The sequence below is a fragment of the Denticeps clupeoides genome, chromosome 10, assembly GCF_900700375.1.
Source record: "Denticeps clupeoides chromosome 10, fDenClu1.1, whole genome shotgun sequence".
Lineage (NCBI taxonomy): Eukaryota > Metazoa > Chordata > Actinopteri > Clupeiformes > Denticipitidae > Denticeps > Denticeps clupeoides.
The window spans coordinates 22,506,928-22,522,410 of NC_041716.1; the positions used below are offsets into that span (position 1 = coordinate 22,506,928).

The 15,483-nt window shown below is 42.3% G+C and overlaps 1 protein-coding gene, 1 long non-coding RNA gene and 2 other non-coding genes across 19 annotated transcripts in view; all 4 read right to left on the reverse strand.

Moving 5' to 3' along the window:
* Positions 1 to 799: 799 nt before the first annotated feature.
* On the reverse strand, positions 800 to 2,174 carry LOC114798724 (uncharacterized). The gene is made up of 4 exons (XR_003751098.1): positions 2,054 to 2,174; positions 1,560 to 1,752; positions 1,276 to 1,326; positions 800 to 1,140 (listed from the first exon to the last, which is right to left on the reverse strand). It is a non-coding gene; the product is annotated as an uncharacterized LOC114798724 (long non-coding RNA).
* LOC114798912 (small nucleolar RNA SNORD60) lies at positions 1,392 to 1,478 on the reverse strand. Its single transcript, XR_003751145.1, has one exon. It is a non-coding gene; the product is annotated as a small nucleolar RNA SNORD60 (small nucleolar RNA).
* On the reverse strand, positions 1,826 to 1,905 carry LOC114798913 (small nucleolar RNA SNORD60). The gene has a single exon (XR_003751146.1). It is a non-coding gene; the product is annotated as a small nucleolar RNA SNORD60 (small nucleolar RNA).
* A 3,110-nt stretch (positions 2,175 to 5,284) lies between the features above and the next one.
* Positions 5,285 to 15,483, reverse strand: part of hspg2 (heparan sulfate proteoglycan 2) — an 85,939-nt gene continuing 75,740 nt past the window's right edge. For 13 of the 16 annotated variants that reach the window (XM_028994994.1, XM_028995006.1, XM_028994997.1 and 10 more), the window contains 14 exons: positions 15,226 to 15,334; positions 15,014 to 15,112; positions 14,716 to 14,937; positions 14,355 to 14,599; positions 13,240 to 13,411; positions 13,045 to 13,167; positions 11,393 to 11,446; positions 10,693 to 10,768; positions 10,307 to 10,385; positions 8,605 to 8,679; positions 7,935 to 8,005; positions 7,469 to 7,552; positions 6,465 to 6,568; positions 5,285 to 6,375 (listed from right to left, as the gene is read on the reverse strand). In XM_028994994.1, coding sequence (XP_028850827.1) covers positions 6,203 to 6,375; positions 6,465 to 6,568; positions 7,469 to 7,552; positions 7,935 to 8,005; positions 8,605 to 8,679; positions 10,307 to 10,385; positions 10,693 to 10,768; positions 11,393 to 11,446; positions 13,045 to 13,167; positions 13,240 to 13,411; positions 14,355 to 14,599; positions 14,716 to 14,937; positions 15,014 to 15,112; positions 15,226 to 15,334 — 1,686 coding nt within the window. In that variant the 3' untranslated portion in view covers positions 5,285 to 6,202. The remainder of the gene's footprint in view (positions 6,376 to 6,464; positions 6,569 to 7,468; positions 7,553 to 7,934; positions 8,006 to 8,604; positions 8,680 to 10,306; positions 10,386 to 10,692; positions 10,769 to 11,392; positions 11,447 to 13,044; positions 13,168 to 13,239; positions 13,412 to 14,354; positions 14,600 to 14,715; positions 14,938 to 15,013; positions 15,113 to 15,225; positions 15,335 to 15,483) is intronic. The other 3 variants (XM_028995007.1, XM_028995001.1, XM_028994998.1) reach the window with 2 other exon arrangements.

The window sequence follows — 15,483 nt, forward strand, 5'->3', positions numbered from 1 at the left end:
TCACTATGTTGTACTGCTGTAACTATGCATGCAGCAAAAAAAAAAAAAAAAAAAAAAAAAAAAAAAAAAAAAAAAAAAAAACTGATTGCAAGTCGCTCTGAACACTTACACACCCACTGCACAAATAATAATAAATATACATTTTCGAGCATGTTCTATTCCTGACAAGTGCGGATTATCAGGGCCTTATCTTAGTTTTGTAAACTCAAAATGTATAGAAATCAATCGAGAATTGCTGGTGTCTTCCTCTTGTAAGTCGCTTTGGATAAAAGAGTCTGCAAAGTAAACTTCTGTAATGATCTCCCAGTTTTAGTTTATTGAATAGGGAAAAATAAATAAATAAAAATCAATGTATATTTATGTTATCACAACTGTAAATCAGTACTAAAAACCATTCATACAATTAAGATAGTCGCAGTCATAGCCAGGTGACCATTAACACACAGGTGAGCAACAAGACATAATATAAAGTATTTCACTACTGAAACCAGCCCCAGCAGCATATAGATTCTGCCTGCACAGGCTCAACAGTTTAAAGGTCCCCTGACAAAAGGAAAAATAAATAAATAAATAAATCAGTCTTATTGGATAATGGATCAATGAAATGAACCAACTGGTTCAGTCTTTCTGAACTAAAAGAAAAATACATGTGCTCATTTTTTACATCAATCACCAATCAACTGCAATGCTTTGCATGTTTGGAAGCCATGACTGTCAGGGGAAGATGTTTTGGGGAGGTGTGGGAAATTCTCTGGGTGGGAGAAGGAAGGGAGAGAGAGGAGGGGGGAGAGGGAAAAAAAAAAAAAAAAAAAAAAAAAAAACCTTTCCCCTTATGGCATATGGGGACAAATTCCCGATCAGACACTCTACACTGCCGCTTTTAGGCCTATCACCATTACTAGCCACCGCAAGACCTTAGACCAGCTAGGGCAAATAGTAGCAATGTTATTAATAATCTCAGTCACATTTTCATAAGGGACCTTTAAATGTTTAACTAGAGTATGCCTGTATTTCCAGCTACTTCAACAGACAAATCACCAATAGACTGAGCGATTTAGCAGCATATGGGCAAATGTAGAAGGGGTCCACATGCACTCATGTTCTTCTGCACCTCGTTTCAGATGTGGAATGCCGCAAATTCTGCAAAAGGAAATTAAAAATGACAAGTCAGAAGAGAACGGCCAACTATAAATTCTGAAAATACTAGCTACCTTCAGAAACACTACTTTGAAGCAAGAAATGAGGCATGATTATATTCATTAAAAAAAAACTTACTTCTGCTCCTGTTCTTTCTACAGCCATGCTGGACAGATGACTGGACACAGCCTGTTAAAATGCATGAATATTAGAACATACAAAACATCACACCAATCAATTCAGAAAATATACACGAGCCTCAGTTTAAAATTGGAAAAAAATCACAAACTGCAGTGCAGTTCATACGAGGTGTCAGAAATAAAAATGAATAATCATTGGCTCACAGATCTTCCATTAAACATTCATCTTTTTGAATCATATGAAACTACACCCAAATAGTGAAAAAATTAATAAAAGAATACCTGTTGATTCCAGCACATTTTCCTTGAGCAGCCAAAACTGGGAAAACTCCAGATTCCAGTCATGAGGACTACAGGGAGGATGAAGGGCAAGCAGGGCGCACTTCAGGAGAGAGAAGAACGTTCCAACGCATCTCCAGTCCGCCGCCCGACGCAGGGACCACGTGTTCGGCCACCACGTGTACGGCCACCATGCCTGGTAGAAAAGACACGGAACAATTTCTACAACACGACGTACACATCGGAGCCTACAGCGACACGCTGGGCGTGAGCCTCAGGTTGGAAAAGCAAAAATCACAAACTGCAGAGCAGTTCATACGAGGTGTCAGAAGAAAAATCATCAGCAGCTCACATTTTATACCCGCTCATGTACTCTAAATCAAATTCAACAACGTGCTTTCCACATGGTTACTAGCGGAGTTCAAATTTCTAATCAGAATAACATTCTGTACCTTACATTTAAATAATATAAAAAAAGGCACAATTCAGAAACCTACCCCGTTCCCTCCATCGTGGAACTCCAAAGGATAGAAGCTCCAAGAGAAATGATGGCGGCCGATTCACTCCATTTATCTTCAGGCGGAGAAGCGCTAGTAAACCTGGGAGTTGTAGTTAATTGTCCCAATTTGGGTAAAACTATACGCGCGTACTGAACTACATTTCCCAGAGTTCTCCACGGCAGCGTAATCCATAGAGTTAAAACGTTTTATTCAGATCCACTTTGTAATCAATTTTATTCTGTTTTCAGGAAACAAAAGTAAAAAAGAAAAAAAGGAAAAAAAAAAAGAAACAAGCAAACGAATGGATTTTTTTCCAATGAAATAGAATGGATGCTCTTGAAAAAAACACCCATTAATGGTAGCGCCTTGTTGGAAAGGACACGTTTTCAGACCAAACCAATCGTCTGTACAAGGGTAGATCAGCGTTAGTCACAGTTTTATAACATGAGCAAGCATGTTATATTGTAAGTAATTTTGGGGACGAAGTGTAAAGATTACAATGGAACAATTCCAGTTTATCTATTAATAGATGAAGTACAACTTCTTCATGCTAAACTCAAAATAGACTGAAATATAGTTACTATAGTTACTCTCTGTCAATAGTGATGGGACTTCTACAACCTTGAAAGACCTGGGAATCACAATAAACTGTGATTTGTCTTTCGAGAATTGCATAAGCAACATTTGTAAGACTACATTCTTTCACCTCAGCTATAAAGCTAAAACTTTAAGCTCAAGACAGAACAACTGGTAAATGCACTGCAATTCGCCTATCATACAAACCGCTCCACTGACGATGCCATCTGACCCTCACCCACCTGGACAATAAGGACACATACGCACGAATGCTGTTCATAGGCTTCAGTTCAGCATTTAACGCCATCGTTCCTCAGCGCCTGGCCGAGAAGCTGCTACTGGATCTTGGACTGAGCGAGCTCAGGAACAGCATCTCCAGCACCATCAGGGCCGTGTGCTCAGTCTGATGCAGGTCACCCTGCTGAGCCACGACTACATCATCAAGTTCTCCGATGACCCGTCCTCGCCACCTTTGGGACCATTTGAGAGCATGTTGATCAGCTGCATCTCTGTCTGGTTTGGGAACTGCACTGCATCGAACCACAAGCAGATAGTGAGGACAGCTGAGAAGGTCTGAGACAGCTCAGTCTCTCTTCCCTCCATAATGGACGTTTACAACACGCGCTGCATCCGGAAAGCCACCAGTATTGTGAAGGACTCTGCACCCCTCACATGCACTCTTCACCCTCCCACCATCTGGAACAAGGTAGCGAAGCATTCGGGCCCTCACTGCCAGACCCTGCAACAGCCTCGCGGCCTACAGCGGGGTGCACAGAGACATCCCACTTACCACCTGTTCCAACTGCTGCCATCAGGCTGGCTTTTTTATTCTGATTCATGGCCATCAGGCCATCAGACACATGAACATTCTGGGACTTTCCACTCTGAACAAACACCTCATACAACATACCTTTTAGGCAGTGGTGGCCTAGCGGTTAAGGAAGTGACCCTGTAATCAGTAGGTTGCCGGTTCGAATCCTGATCCGCCAAGGTGCCACTGAGCAAAGCACCGTCCCCACACACTGCTCCCCGGGCCCCTGTCATGGTGCCCACTGCTCACTCAGGGTGATGGGATAAATGCAGAGGACACATTTCACTGTGTGCACCGTGTGCTGTGCTGCTGTGTATCACATGTGACAATCACTTCACTTTCACTTTTATCTCTAGAACATTTGTAGAACAGCAGTATTTGTCTACATGTTGATGTTTCTGCTTGTCTTGCACTTTATGTAGCCGGTTTGTTTCTCGCACACGCGCATAACTGTTTAAATGTTCCATGTAGCACCAGGTTCCAGAGAAACGTAGTTTCATTTCACTATGTACTGTCTACAGGTATGTAGCTGAAATGACGCTAAACTGGTCCTCTTACAGCCCAGGTGCTCCTCAATCCTTCTCCCGTGGTCCCTCTTCACCATCCTGAAGCCTCTCCTCAGCTTGTTTTGTGCCATTTTTGTGCCATAGATGGCCTTATCGCCAGGCATAAAGCTGGAGTTTCTCTCATTAAGCAACCGCTCGACCGCCCTTGTGATCCAGGGTTTCTGGTCAGGAGACCCGGACTACAAGAAATGTGTCCACTGTGACTGTGTCCATGCAGGTCTTTACCGCATTTATCCAGAGCCACTGACGATCAATAGTTAAAATCAACAGTGGAGACACTTAGGTAGTAACCCGGGTCTTCTGGTTCATAGGCGAGAGTGTTACCCACTAGGCTACAGTACACTGTTGGTGTCGAGTTCCAGGTCAGGATGTTGGTTCTGTCACAGCAGTCCTGTAGCTGCAGAGAGGCCTCCTCAGGCCAGGGTGTGGTGGATCATGTGATAGTTGGAGCAGATTTGTGGAGGGGGTGTATGATGGAATCAGCAGCAGTGATAGGTGGTCAGACTGGGCCAGGTGTGGAAGCTGTCTATAGCTTGATGTTCGTGTAGACCTTATCTAGCGCGATAATGAAGACTGCGTCAGGATACCAGCTCTGTCGGCTGCTAATGCTGCTGTGTAATTAGCCGCTGGTAGAATGTTGGTGATCATGGTGTTCCTCACACCCGCGGTCAACATTTCACAGTCATCTACTCCAACTGAAGAGAGCAGAAGGTGCCACTGAGGTGCTATTGTGCAAAGTACCGTCCCCACACATGGGAAGCGCCGGTGCACAGCCAAGATCTCTTCAGAGATGTTCAAGTGTGGTCTCTGACTGGGCCACTCAAGGACATTCACAGAGTTGTTCTGAAGCCACACCTTTGATATCTTGGCTGTGTCCTGGTGAAAGAGTTCAAAAGTGTCTTTTTGGTGATGAGTGGTGCCTGGCATTCAAATCTCTGTCTCATCAGACCAGAAAATGTAGTTTCTCTTTGTCTGAGAGTCCTTTTGGTGGCTTTTAGAAAGCTACAGGCGGGCTGCCATGTGCCTTTTATTAAAGAGTGGGGCCTAGATGCTCACTAAATAAATGTATTTAGACTTTTTTCCAAAATGTATAGTTATAGCTATGTGAAATAATCATTAGCTAATGCACTCATAATGTTGCTAAAGTCCAGCAAAAGTCAAGCATGTTCTGGAAGGCAGTTATGAAATGATGTAACTTTTGCAGATATGAAATAATGCATAAAGCACAGAATACGGCTGTGGGTGTAACCAAACCACATACACATACACAAAATATATTTTTCAATGTTTTGGGGTCTTTGGCAAATTAATTTTATTGAAAATTGTGACAAAAACCAAGAACCAAGTTCTTACAAAACCGAGTAAGTGGCACATCTACAGATTGTTAGAACAAAAAGACAAAACCAAGCATTCATCAAAGGGTGTTATAGCACCAAATGTTCTCTCACACACTCCACATGACAGCTAAAAGCATCACACTCAAACCACTTTCACCTGGGGAAGGTTATGTTGCTAGAATCTAGAAGAAAAATCGATTCTATTTTCTATAGCTCACACAATTTACCAGGTGAACAGAAAGACAGAACAGTGTCATTTAAAAGCACAATTTATACCTTTTTACACACACACACACACGCACACACACACACACACACTCACACACACACACACACACACACAGACGCCAGAATCAGCTTCACGCCAACAGAACAGCAGGCTAAAGTTGCTTTGCATTTCTCCCCTCAAATATTATTAAATTTATTTAAATAAAAATTCAGTGCTGTAAAACATTTGTGACTTCAAAGGATTTGACCAATCACAGAAGGCCTACGTTTTCTCTCTTTCTATCCATCCCATTCCTATCCCCATGACTGATATATTGTCGTCTTCGGCTGAACTGAGCATCACACATTCCTTCTGAGTATACAACACTGATTAGTAAAAGTGTCTTCATATCGGTTTCCCATTTGAAATAAACCTTTGGTTTACCAAAAAAAGCGAAAGATTGATTATGTATAATGGTGTGGTTTGATAGCTGTGGTTCAGTGTCTCCCAAATCACGGGATTTGTGTTGTCGTGTGTGTGTATATCTGTATTAGTGTGTAAACATGTAGACATGTCTGTACAAGTGAGACTTTATTAGTGTATGTGTGTATTTGTATGCATGCTAAGATGTGGATACACACAGTCGGTCTATAAGCTACAGCGCTCAACATTCTGTCCATCTTCTGCATGCACCTGCAGATTGATGGGCGTGTGTGGCAGATGCCCTGGTCGCGTGTTCATCAGCAGTAGGTTTCGGATACACCCTGTAATGCCAGATGAGAACTTTCCCCCACTGAGTGTCTTCACATCTGGCGCTCCACCTAAACACACATGCAACCAGAGACCTCAGAAAGACTTCAAATTCATACACACACACACACACACACACACACTGAAACAGAATCCTTACCTAAGTAAATGCTTCCTTTGGTGTTAACCATGATGCTGTTTCCCATGGATTGGCCTCTGCTAATAGGTCCTCCATCGATCTGAAGGTTGCCCTGCTTCCCAGTCCTGGCTCAGAGAAGGCATAATAAGAGAAGAGAAACTGGACAGATCTCACCAGCATCTCTAAAGCTGATGTATGTCTACTGCTTTTACAGGCATCTCAGTAACAGGATGTAACAATGATTCATATTCAAATTATTCTCTACTCCACTCAGTAATATCTAATTTAAAGACACTCCTGGTGAGTAATTATATGCAATTTTGCACATGAAACTATTCTGTGAAATTCTTCCACTCGGTGGTGCTTTGGCGCATATTCAAATATTCCAGACATTGTGGGTGTTTTGCTCAATCTCCGTCAGGCTTAAATCAATTAAAAGAGTCCCGAGACAAATGATCATCTAAAAATGTTAAGACTTTTCATGAAGAGTTATATACATTAAAGGCACTTCAAAATTCTCCTGGATTTTATATTCAAGAAAAAATGTTAAGAGCAGAGGCCAAATTTCATTAACATCAGCCACTGGGTGGTGCTACAGCAAGAAGAAAAATGGATCCGTTTCTTGAATGGCCTGTACAGTTCCAAGCATTAGAACTTATGGCATTGGCATTGTGTCTGAAGGGCGGTCTTGTGCTGCGCCCAGCAGAGAGACAGGGCCAGCTGTGCGGCAAAGAAAAATTTAAATTTAAAAGTACTCGTCCATGAACAAGTGCAATAACATTTAGTTTATGACACTAATGTGCTTTTAACAGCAGTATTCCTATGACACAGTAGTCATTTTAATCATGATGTAAATGTCCAGTGTCTCCAGTCAGAGCACCAGCTTTTGAAGAATCCAAGGTCCTGCCCATATCTGGATGTGAGTTCAGAGCCAATGAGCAATCAAAAATAAAAATAATAATGTGATAACTTGCCTGGCACTAAAATGAAGAAAAAGGCTCTAACATAAAAAGGGTAGACATTACCGGAAGGCTGTGATCTTGTGCCAGCTGCCATCATTAATGGGTCCTTTCGATGTAATCCTGGCTTCGCCACTACCCAGCTGATAGCTGGGTTAACACGGTTTATTTAAAGAATAAGGAAAGAACACAAGTTCATTAGGCCACAGCGTGTATATATATGGAATGCATACAAATGATTGTCTGTGTATAAAGTCAAATCATCCCTAGAATCAGTTTTCATTTTCATATACAGATAACAATGTTGCATCATTACCCATAATGAATTCTTAGGCTTGTGTTCCCCCAACTTTACATATACATATAATTAGATTTAAAAAGTAGAACAAAGTACAAGAGAAAGAAAATGACCATTAAAAAAAAAGTTTTTAATATTTGTTCTAATTATATTTACCATGGTTCTAATTATATATATCACATACATGCATGCATACATACATACACAATATCTAAAAATTACACGCAAAATTACCTGAAGACAGCATGCCCATTCTGCAGACCCAGGCTGATGAAATCTTTCCCCTTTCCTTGGTGTCCCCGTTCCTAAAAAAAACGATTTGCAGAAAAGTTTTCATCTTTGGATACAAAATGATTGTCAGTTAATGTCGGTAGCAAGAGGTTTAAAGAGTAAATAAACCCAGGCTTTCAGTTCAAAATGAAACCTCAAATAACAATAATGAACCTATAACGTTTTAGGCGCTGATCCTTCGTTCGTGCGTTAAAACGTCGTACTGTCAGAGAAGCGCATATTAACCAGTCATTTACACTTTTTATAATAACTCATTTTTCTATGCCGGTGCAACCTAAACATAATCGCTAGAATCAAGCTTCCTCAACCTAACAGCAACACCACACCATGGGCATCATTGTGGCATTATGCCATGTTCACATGTTGGTGGGCACAAGGAATAGCTAATTACATTTGGGCAGTTGGAAGCAGTGGCACAAACAAGCACAGTTATTATAATAAAAGCTGTGCATTAATAAGATAAGATGCATTCACATGAACACACACACACAGAATTTTGTAAATTTGAATTGCACACAAGTGAGTTTAAAATGCACCCAAGAATGTGCGACAATTTGAAAGTTCAATGGATCAGTGTGAACAGACGTGCAAGTTTCTGTGTAGTGAAACATACTGGCATGCGTGTCTGTGCTTGGATCCTGGGTACCTGCCTACCAGCATGCAGTCTGTTCTTACTTGTGATTGGTTCCTGAGAGAAATGGAGGCAAGTTAGTGGGCCATGCATCATACAGCATGCAGGGAGTCACACATTTTCAGTAACAAATATACACACACACACACACACACACACACGAAACTGTTAGATTGTTTAGGAATTAAAAAGTTGGGCTGCAGTGTAAAACATAAAAACAAAATGCGAGATTCCACCAGGGAAATCACCATGTGAACTGCACAAAATGCAGCTTAGGTCTGTCATTCAAAGAAGAAACCATATATTAATAAGACACAGAAAGTCAGCCATTGTCTCGGCACCAAAGCCCATTTCAAATTGATTGAGGCACAGAGGAACACTGTTGCAGTGGGTACGGAACGTATTCAGACCACTTTAAACTTTTCAATCTTTCTTATACTGCAGCCATTTGCTAAAATCATTTTTCAATCAAGTTCATTTTTCCCACATTTTCCCATGCACACACAGGACCCCATAATGACATTATTAATTACAAAATCTCAAAAAATTCTCTCACACATTATTTTGACATTTAGCAAATAGAAATTATTTTAGGAATCTGAACGAGCCTAAAACTGAAAGGGTTTTGTATGATTTCATATCAGAGAGTAACAAAAAAGTTATATGTCTTTTTATACACTGTATGTAAACTTTTGGTTTCACAGCTAAGTGTCTAGGTGGTAGTAGCCTAGTAGGTAACACACTCGCCTATGAACCAGAAGACCCAGGTTCAAACCCCACTTACTACCATCATGTCCCTGAGCAAGACACTTAACCCTGAGTGTCTCCAGGGAGACTGTCCCTGTAACTACTGATTGTAAGTCGCTCTGGGTAAATGCTGCAAATGTAAATGTAAATGTCTGAATACTCAGGACTTTGTGACATTTCAGATTTTCTTTGTTAATTAATCTGCATAAATTCTGTGTTTTTCTGCCAATATGGGTCCTGTGTGTACATAGCAAACGGCTGCAGTATAACAAAGAGTGAAAATTTTCAGGGGGTCTGAATACTTTCCGTACCCACTGTAGGTGTTATAATAGACAACGTGCTTTTCAGGGAAGGAGCAGCGGTGGCCTAGCGGTTAAGGACCCCATAATCAGAAGGTTGCCGGTTCAAATCCCGATCCACTAAGGTGCCACTGAGCAAAGCACCGTCCCCACACACTGCTCCCCTGTCATGGTGCCCACTGCTCACTAAGGGTGATGGTTAAATACAGACGACACATTTCACCGTGTGCTGTGCTGCAGTGTCTCACAATGACAATCACCTCACTTTCATACTCTGCTAATTACAACATTGGTTCATAGAGAGTCCGGTTTAGTTGTGTCCAGTAGTCTATATCCAACCTTCATACCAAATCATTGAATTCTGTCATTTCACACGGTGCCCCAACTTTTTGGTGTTTTAGCTAAAAGCAGAAATTATTATAATGATTAATGATTTTTTTTCCAGAAAAAGGAACATGTTTATGAAAATAATATTTTGGCTTCTCTATCACACACTTTTATTCTGTCATATTTTGGAGTGGCCTGTCCCGTTCACGCCTCCACTGAAATGTCAACTAAGATAGAAAGAATGCATCTGTGTGTTTGTACATGCACACATGATCTACTTCTGACTTCAAGATGGAGAGAGCCAGACCTACCACTCCCTGCCACAGGATCAGCCCCTCCTTAGATGTGGTCTGGATTTCCACTTCTATAGTCTCAGGAGCATCAGAAGAACTAAGTGAAAGGGAATGAGAGATCAAATGAAAAAGTAACACCTCTTTCCCCCCCATGGCCAGCACCGATGCTCAATCCTTCTGCTGGTAACATGGCTGAATATGTCAAGTCATGGTTAGGTATGGAACAAAGGAGGAGAATTCAAAGATTCCAGGTCATATGCCAGCACTATAAGTAAAAACTACATGAACATAACCATCCTAACATTTTAGCCTCAAGCTTTGCTCAGCAGTCTTGAGACCTGATCTAACTAGGGAGGAAGGATTTGCCACATGGAACCAGACATGTTATCAGTGTGCATCAGTACCTGCGTGGAAACATGAGCTTGGGGAGGGCGAGGTATCCATCATCATGGAAATAGACTGAATATTGAACAGGAGCATCTAGGATGAGACCAAAGAAGGAATTACTTTCCCCACACTCGTACACACAATCATGTTGCTCACATCTGCTCAGTTATTTGTGCGGCTTAATGCAGTTATTCCCATTTCATACTCACCATCCATGGGATTTTGTTAGTAACAATGTAGACCTCTCATTACAACACACTCCATACTGCTTTACACACAACAGACATGAACACACATACACACACTTCTCCAGATTCCCTCAGTGTTGAAGATGAAGCTGAACCGGACATGAACAGTCCTCCACCCTCCAGTACCCCATGCCCGAAGCTTTTCCTTCCACCCACCCACATCACCTGAGGATCCACCAGAAGGCTGGGACGGACTGAAAACCTTCTGACAGGGGATCTTCCGGGACAAGAACCAAGAACACCCAACATCGTACCAGCACCCAACAGATCAAACTCAACCTTCAACCGCAAAGATCCTCCCTCAACTGTGCGAATGCCTCGTGCTCAACCCAGAACATTCTGGAACACTCCACGGTTAGCGAGATGGTTACTGGTTAGTCTGTGAGTAGATATGTGTGTCTGAGAGGATGCGGATTGGGTACAAAATACATAAGAACAGTATGAATTTGTGTGCGAGCTGGTACTGTACCGTTACCCATGCTACTCTCCACACTCCAATCAGCCTCTGCTTTCAGCACGCTTCCTGCATGTAGAATAACTGTTAAATGCACTCACATACACACAACCGTACACACACAGCAGATAAATCGCTGCCTTCTCCATCAATGGAACAAGGACTAAAGCTCAGCAGAGCACAGAATTATACACACACACGATCAAGTACTGGTACAGGCGAGGACAAACGTTTCAAGAAGGACACAAATAGTCATTTTCACTCAATTTGCTGCTTGGTTTTTATTATGGCAATTTGCATATATTCTGCTAAATGTACAGGGATTGGACTGCTGAGGACTGGGGTAAAGTTCTCTGGTGAAGACCTTTTCCGATTGTTTGGGGCATCTGGAGAAATGATTGTCCGGAGAAGAAAAGGTGGGTGCTGCCATCAGTCCTGTCTCATGCCAACAGTAAAGCATCCTGAGACCATTCATGTGGGGCTGCTTCTCACCCATCACAATTTTACCCAAGGACATGGCCATGAATAAAGAATGGAACCAAGACGTCCTCCAAAAGCAACTTCTCAAAACCATCCAAGAGAATTTTGGTGAAGAATGATGCCTTTTCCAGCATGATGGAGCACCGTATGATAAAGACAAAGTGAGAACTAAGTGGCTCAGTGGCTCAGGTGGGTGGACACATTCTGACAAACTGCAAGCACTGATTATGAAGGAATGGGTTGCTATCAGTCAGGATTTGGCCTAGAAGATGATTGACGGCATGCCAGAGTGAATTGCAGAGGTCTTGAAAAAAAGGGCAAACATTGCAAATATTGCCTCTCCGCATAAACTTGATGTAATTGTCAGTAAAAGCCGTTTAAACTTTGCAATTATTCTTCAATACACAACAGAAACAAATGACAAAAGGATAAAAAAAAAACCATGAAGCAGCAAACTGGGTTGTGAAAACCAGTATTTGTGTCATTCTCAAAACTTTTGATCACAACTGTACTCAATTTTTGTACTAAATCCAACACATCTATTCATTCCGAACAAGTCGGGGACTAAAACAGCCGTACAAATCACCGCCCGCCGATTATCGAGCAGAACAGAAAGACCGAAGCGAACTAACAACCGCACTCAAACTATAGTCTGATCTGAAAACAGTGACCTAGAGTGCTTGGAGATACAAAGTTCCCAACGATTAAAAAGTGAAGTGACTGTCATAGTGAGACACTGCAGCACAACGAAATGTGAGTGAGCAGTGGGCGCCATGACAGGCGCCTGGGGACAGTGTGTGGGGACAGTGCTTTGCTCAAATCATAAATCAGTGAATAGTGACCATAAAACCAGATTACAAACATAATATGCTGTGCATAATCATACATACAAGAAAACATTCAATTGTGGTGGAAATATTCTCTGCATATACAGCATCTCTCTGTTACTATAACAGTGTTAGAAGTTTGCACAAGAAAAATATTTCATCTTTATATGATGCTATTATATAGCCAACTTACTGGGTTCCTCTTTAATATTTGCTATATAGGAACAGAGTGGAGCCACAAATGTTGTGGATACACAAATGACAATTTATTATGATCCAAATCTAAAATTTGTGACAAAAATGCTTCAATAAAAAGGTTATGGTTTAGTTCATGTATAACCATCTGAATGAATCACTCACCTTCCTCACAGAAGATTCCAGAATATCCCGTCATACACACGCACCGGTTGTTGAGGCACCGGCCTCCATTCTGGCACTGCGAGCTGCCCTCACAGACCTCCTTCACTGTCTCACAGCGGTCTCCTGCATGGAGAAGAAGGTACTGCAGCATGGAACGCACGTTGCTCCATGTATAATAGCAGGAGTCCCCCTCACCTTCATAACCATCGCGACACACACACTGGTACTCGAACTCGGCCGTGGTGAGACACTGGCCCTGATTCAGGCATGGGCGTCGGTCGCAGGGACTGCTGTCTCGGCACTGCCTGATGCCATGGCTCTCAGTGAAGCTGTAGGACAGGTCCAACGTCTTGCCGTTTATGGATACCTACAACACAGAATAGTACAACTTAGGGCTGGGGGAAGAATCGATTTTGATTTTGCAAACTCGCGTTTTTTGCCACAATAATTGTTTCGTCCTTGTTGGTTACCGTTACCGCCCCGCGTAACACGCTCAAAACAACATGGCAGCTTCTAGCAGAGAACTACTTCCAAAGAAAGGCGCAGGGAATCCCGTCATTTGGAACTGGTAGACGAATAAAATACGTTTCAAGGCTGTTGCTGCTGGGAGCAGCAGTACAACAAATCTTTTCCGGCTCCTCTAGCACACCTGCTAAAAAGCAAAGTACACTTCCTGACAGCTTTACAAAAGGCGGTCACGTTTTATAGCGCCAATTTACTCTGTCGAAAAGCGAGGCTTTAATCACATGCTGAAGGTATTAGATGCGAGGTGGTACGTTGTCCCCAGTCGCCTCACCTGTACAATACAACTCGGGAAAAGATGCATGCAAACACAGGCATGTTTCATTTTTTTTATTGTAATGTTACATGTTACAAAATTTGTAGTTGTCTGATTTCTTGAAGCTGTTGCACGTTTGCTTAAACCTGGGTTAAAGCTTGAAATTGTTGAATGACAGAGCTTCATTTACTTTTCGTTTTGAGATTCTACACATTTTAACTCTTGAGGACAATCATAGCAATAAAGTTGCACTTTTGATACTATACCTGATGTCTGCAGCCATTTTTTAAGTGCATTGGGGAAAAAAACCGAAAATCGAATCGAAAATCGAAATTTTCTTTAAAAATCTAAGATTTTTTTTTTGGCAAAATCGCCCAGCCCTAGTAGAACTTCGTCTTAACCTAAAGAATCAAATCATTTATCAATATGTGGCGTAGTCTCAAGTTCTCTAGATCCCACTGAAATATTAGTTACTACAAAACGATGACCATTATAGTACTGGGCTGGTATGGTCTGTACACATGGTGCTCACCTCTCCAATGCAGCCATCAAACAGGGCGCTGACGTTGGCAGGCTTGGGCAAGATGTCCATGCTGGGAACCCCCCCAAGAAACATGGGAGTGTGGATGTTGAGTCCCTGTGCTTTGCCTGGGGATGAGCGCAGTACCTCTAGCCCTGCATCCACCCTGAGGGAGCCATCTTGATTCAGACGCCCTGCCTCTACACGATGCCACTGTCCCAGGGACACTGGCAGTGGACTGTGTAGGACTGCCTGACCTGCAAATCCCACACATTCCATCAAAAGCACTTTCCTGAGATTAACCCAACCTTTACCTATACCACTCACCTACTAACTAACCTCACCTTTACTCCTAATCAATTTAGTAGCTTACCTGTACCCAACTCATAGCGAAACTCCACATAGCCGCCCACCATGGAGAGAGCCACAAAGTCTTCTGTCTTCATCTTCTTTCCTCCACTGAAGAACATGAGACCATCAGCAGCTGTGGGCTTGAACTCCATGTCGATACGCAGATCGTTATGGATATTGGTCAGAGGAGGGTAGGCAATATAGGAGTCACTCCTCACAAACCATGGAGTGGTCACCAGCATGCCTGGTCACAAAAAATAACAGTGCTGCACTACCTGTGGAACGCATGCAAACCCCGAATCATTGATGCAAATGCTCACCGTCCATGCACTTCTCTCCAGACTTGCCCAAATGACAGCGGCAATCGTACCCCAGGCCAGTAGACCGGCTGATGCAGGTGGCATCAGGGCCACAGGCCTCTGCAGAAACACCAACAAAATGTGTCGTAAAGGATCAGAATCCTGCACTAATTCAACATTGGGACATTGCTTTTATATTTAAGTAGATTCACATTTTTTACGAATCTTCTCACCTGGGTGGCAATGCAGGGACGCATGATGCTGGCAGTTGCTGCCTTTGAAGCCACGTGGACACGAACACTTATACAGACTGGTCTCTGAGTCCTGACAATAGCCACCATTCTACACACATACACAAATAAAACATCAAGTTCTGGGGGCAAATCCATCTTCATAATCCTTTACATTATTTAAAAATATTTATTTCATTGTTTAGGTTTCACGACTATTTGATGGTTTATATATGTCCATCTGAGAGAGGGTTTATGTGA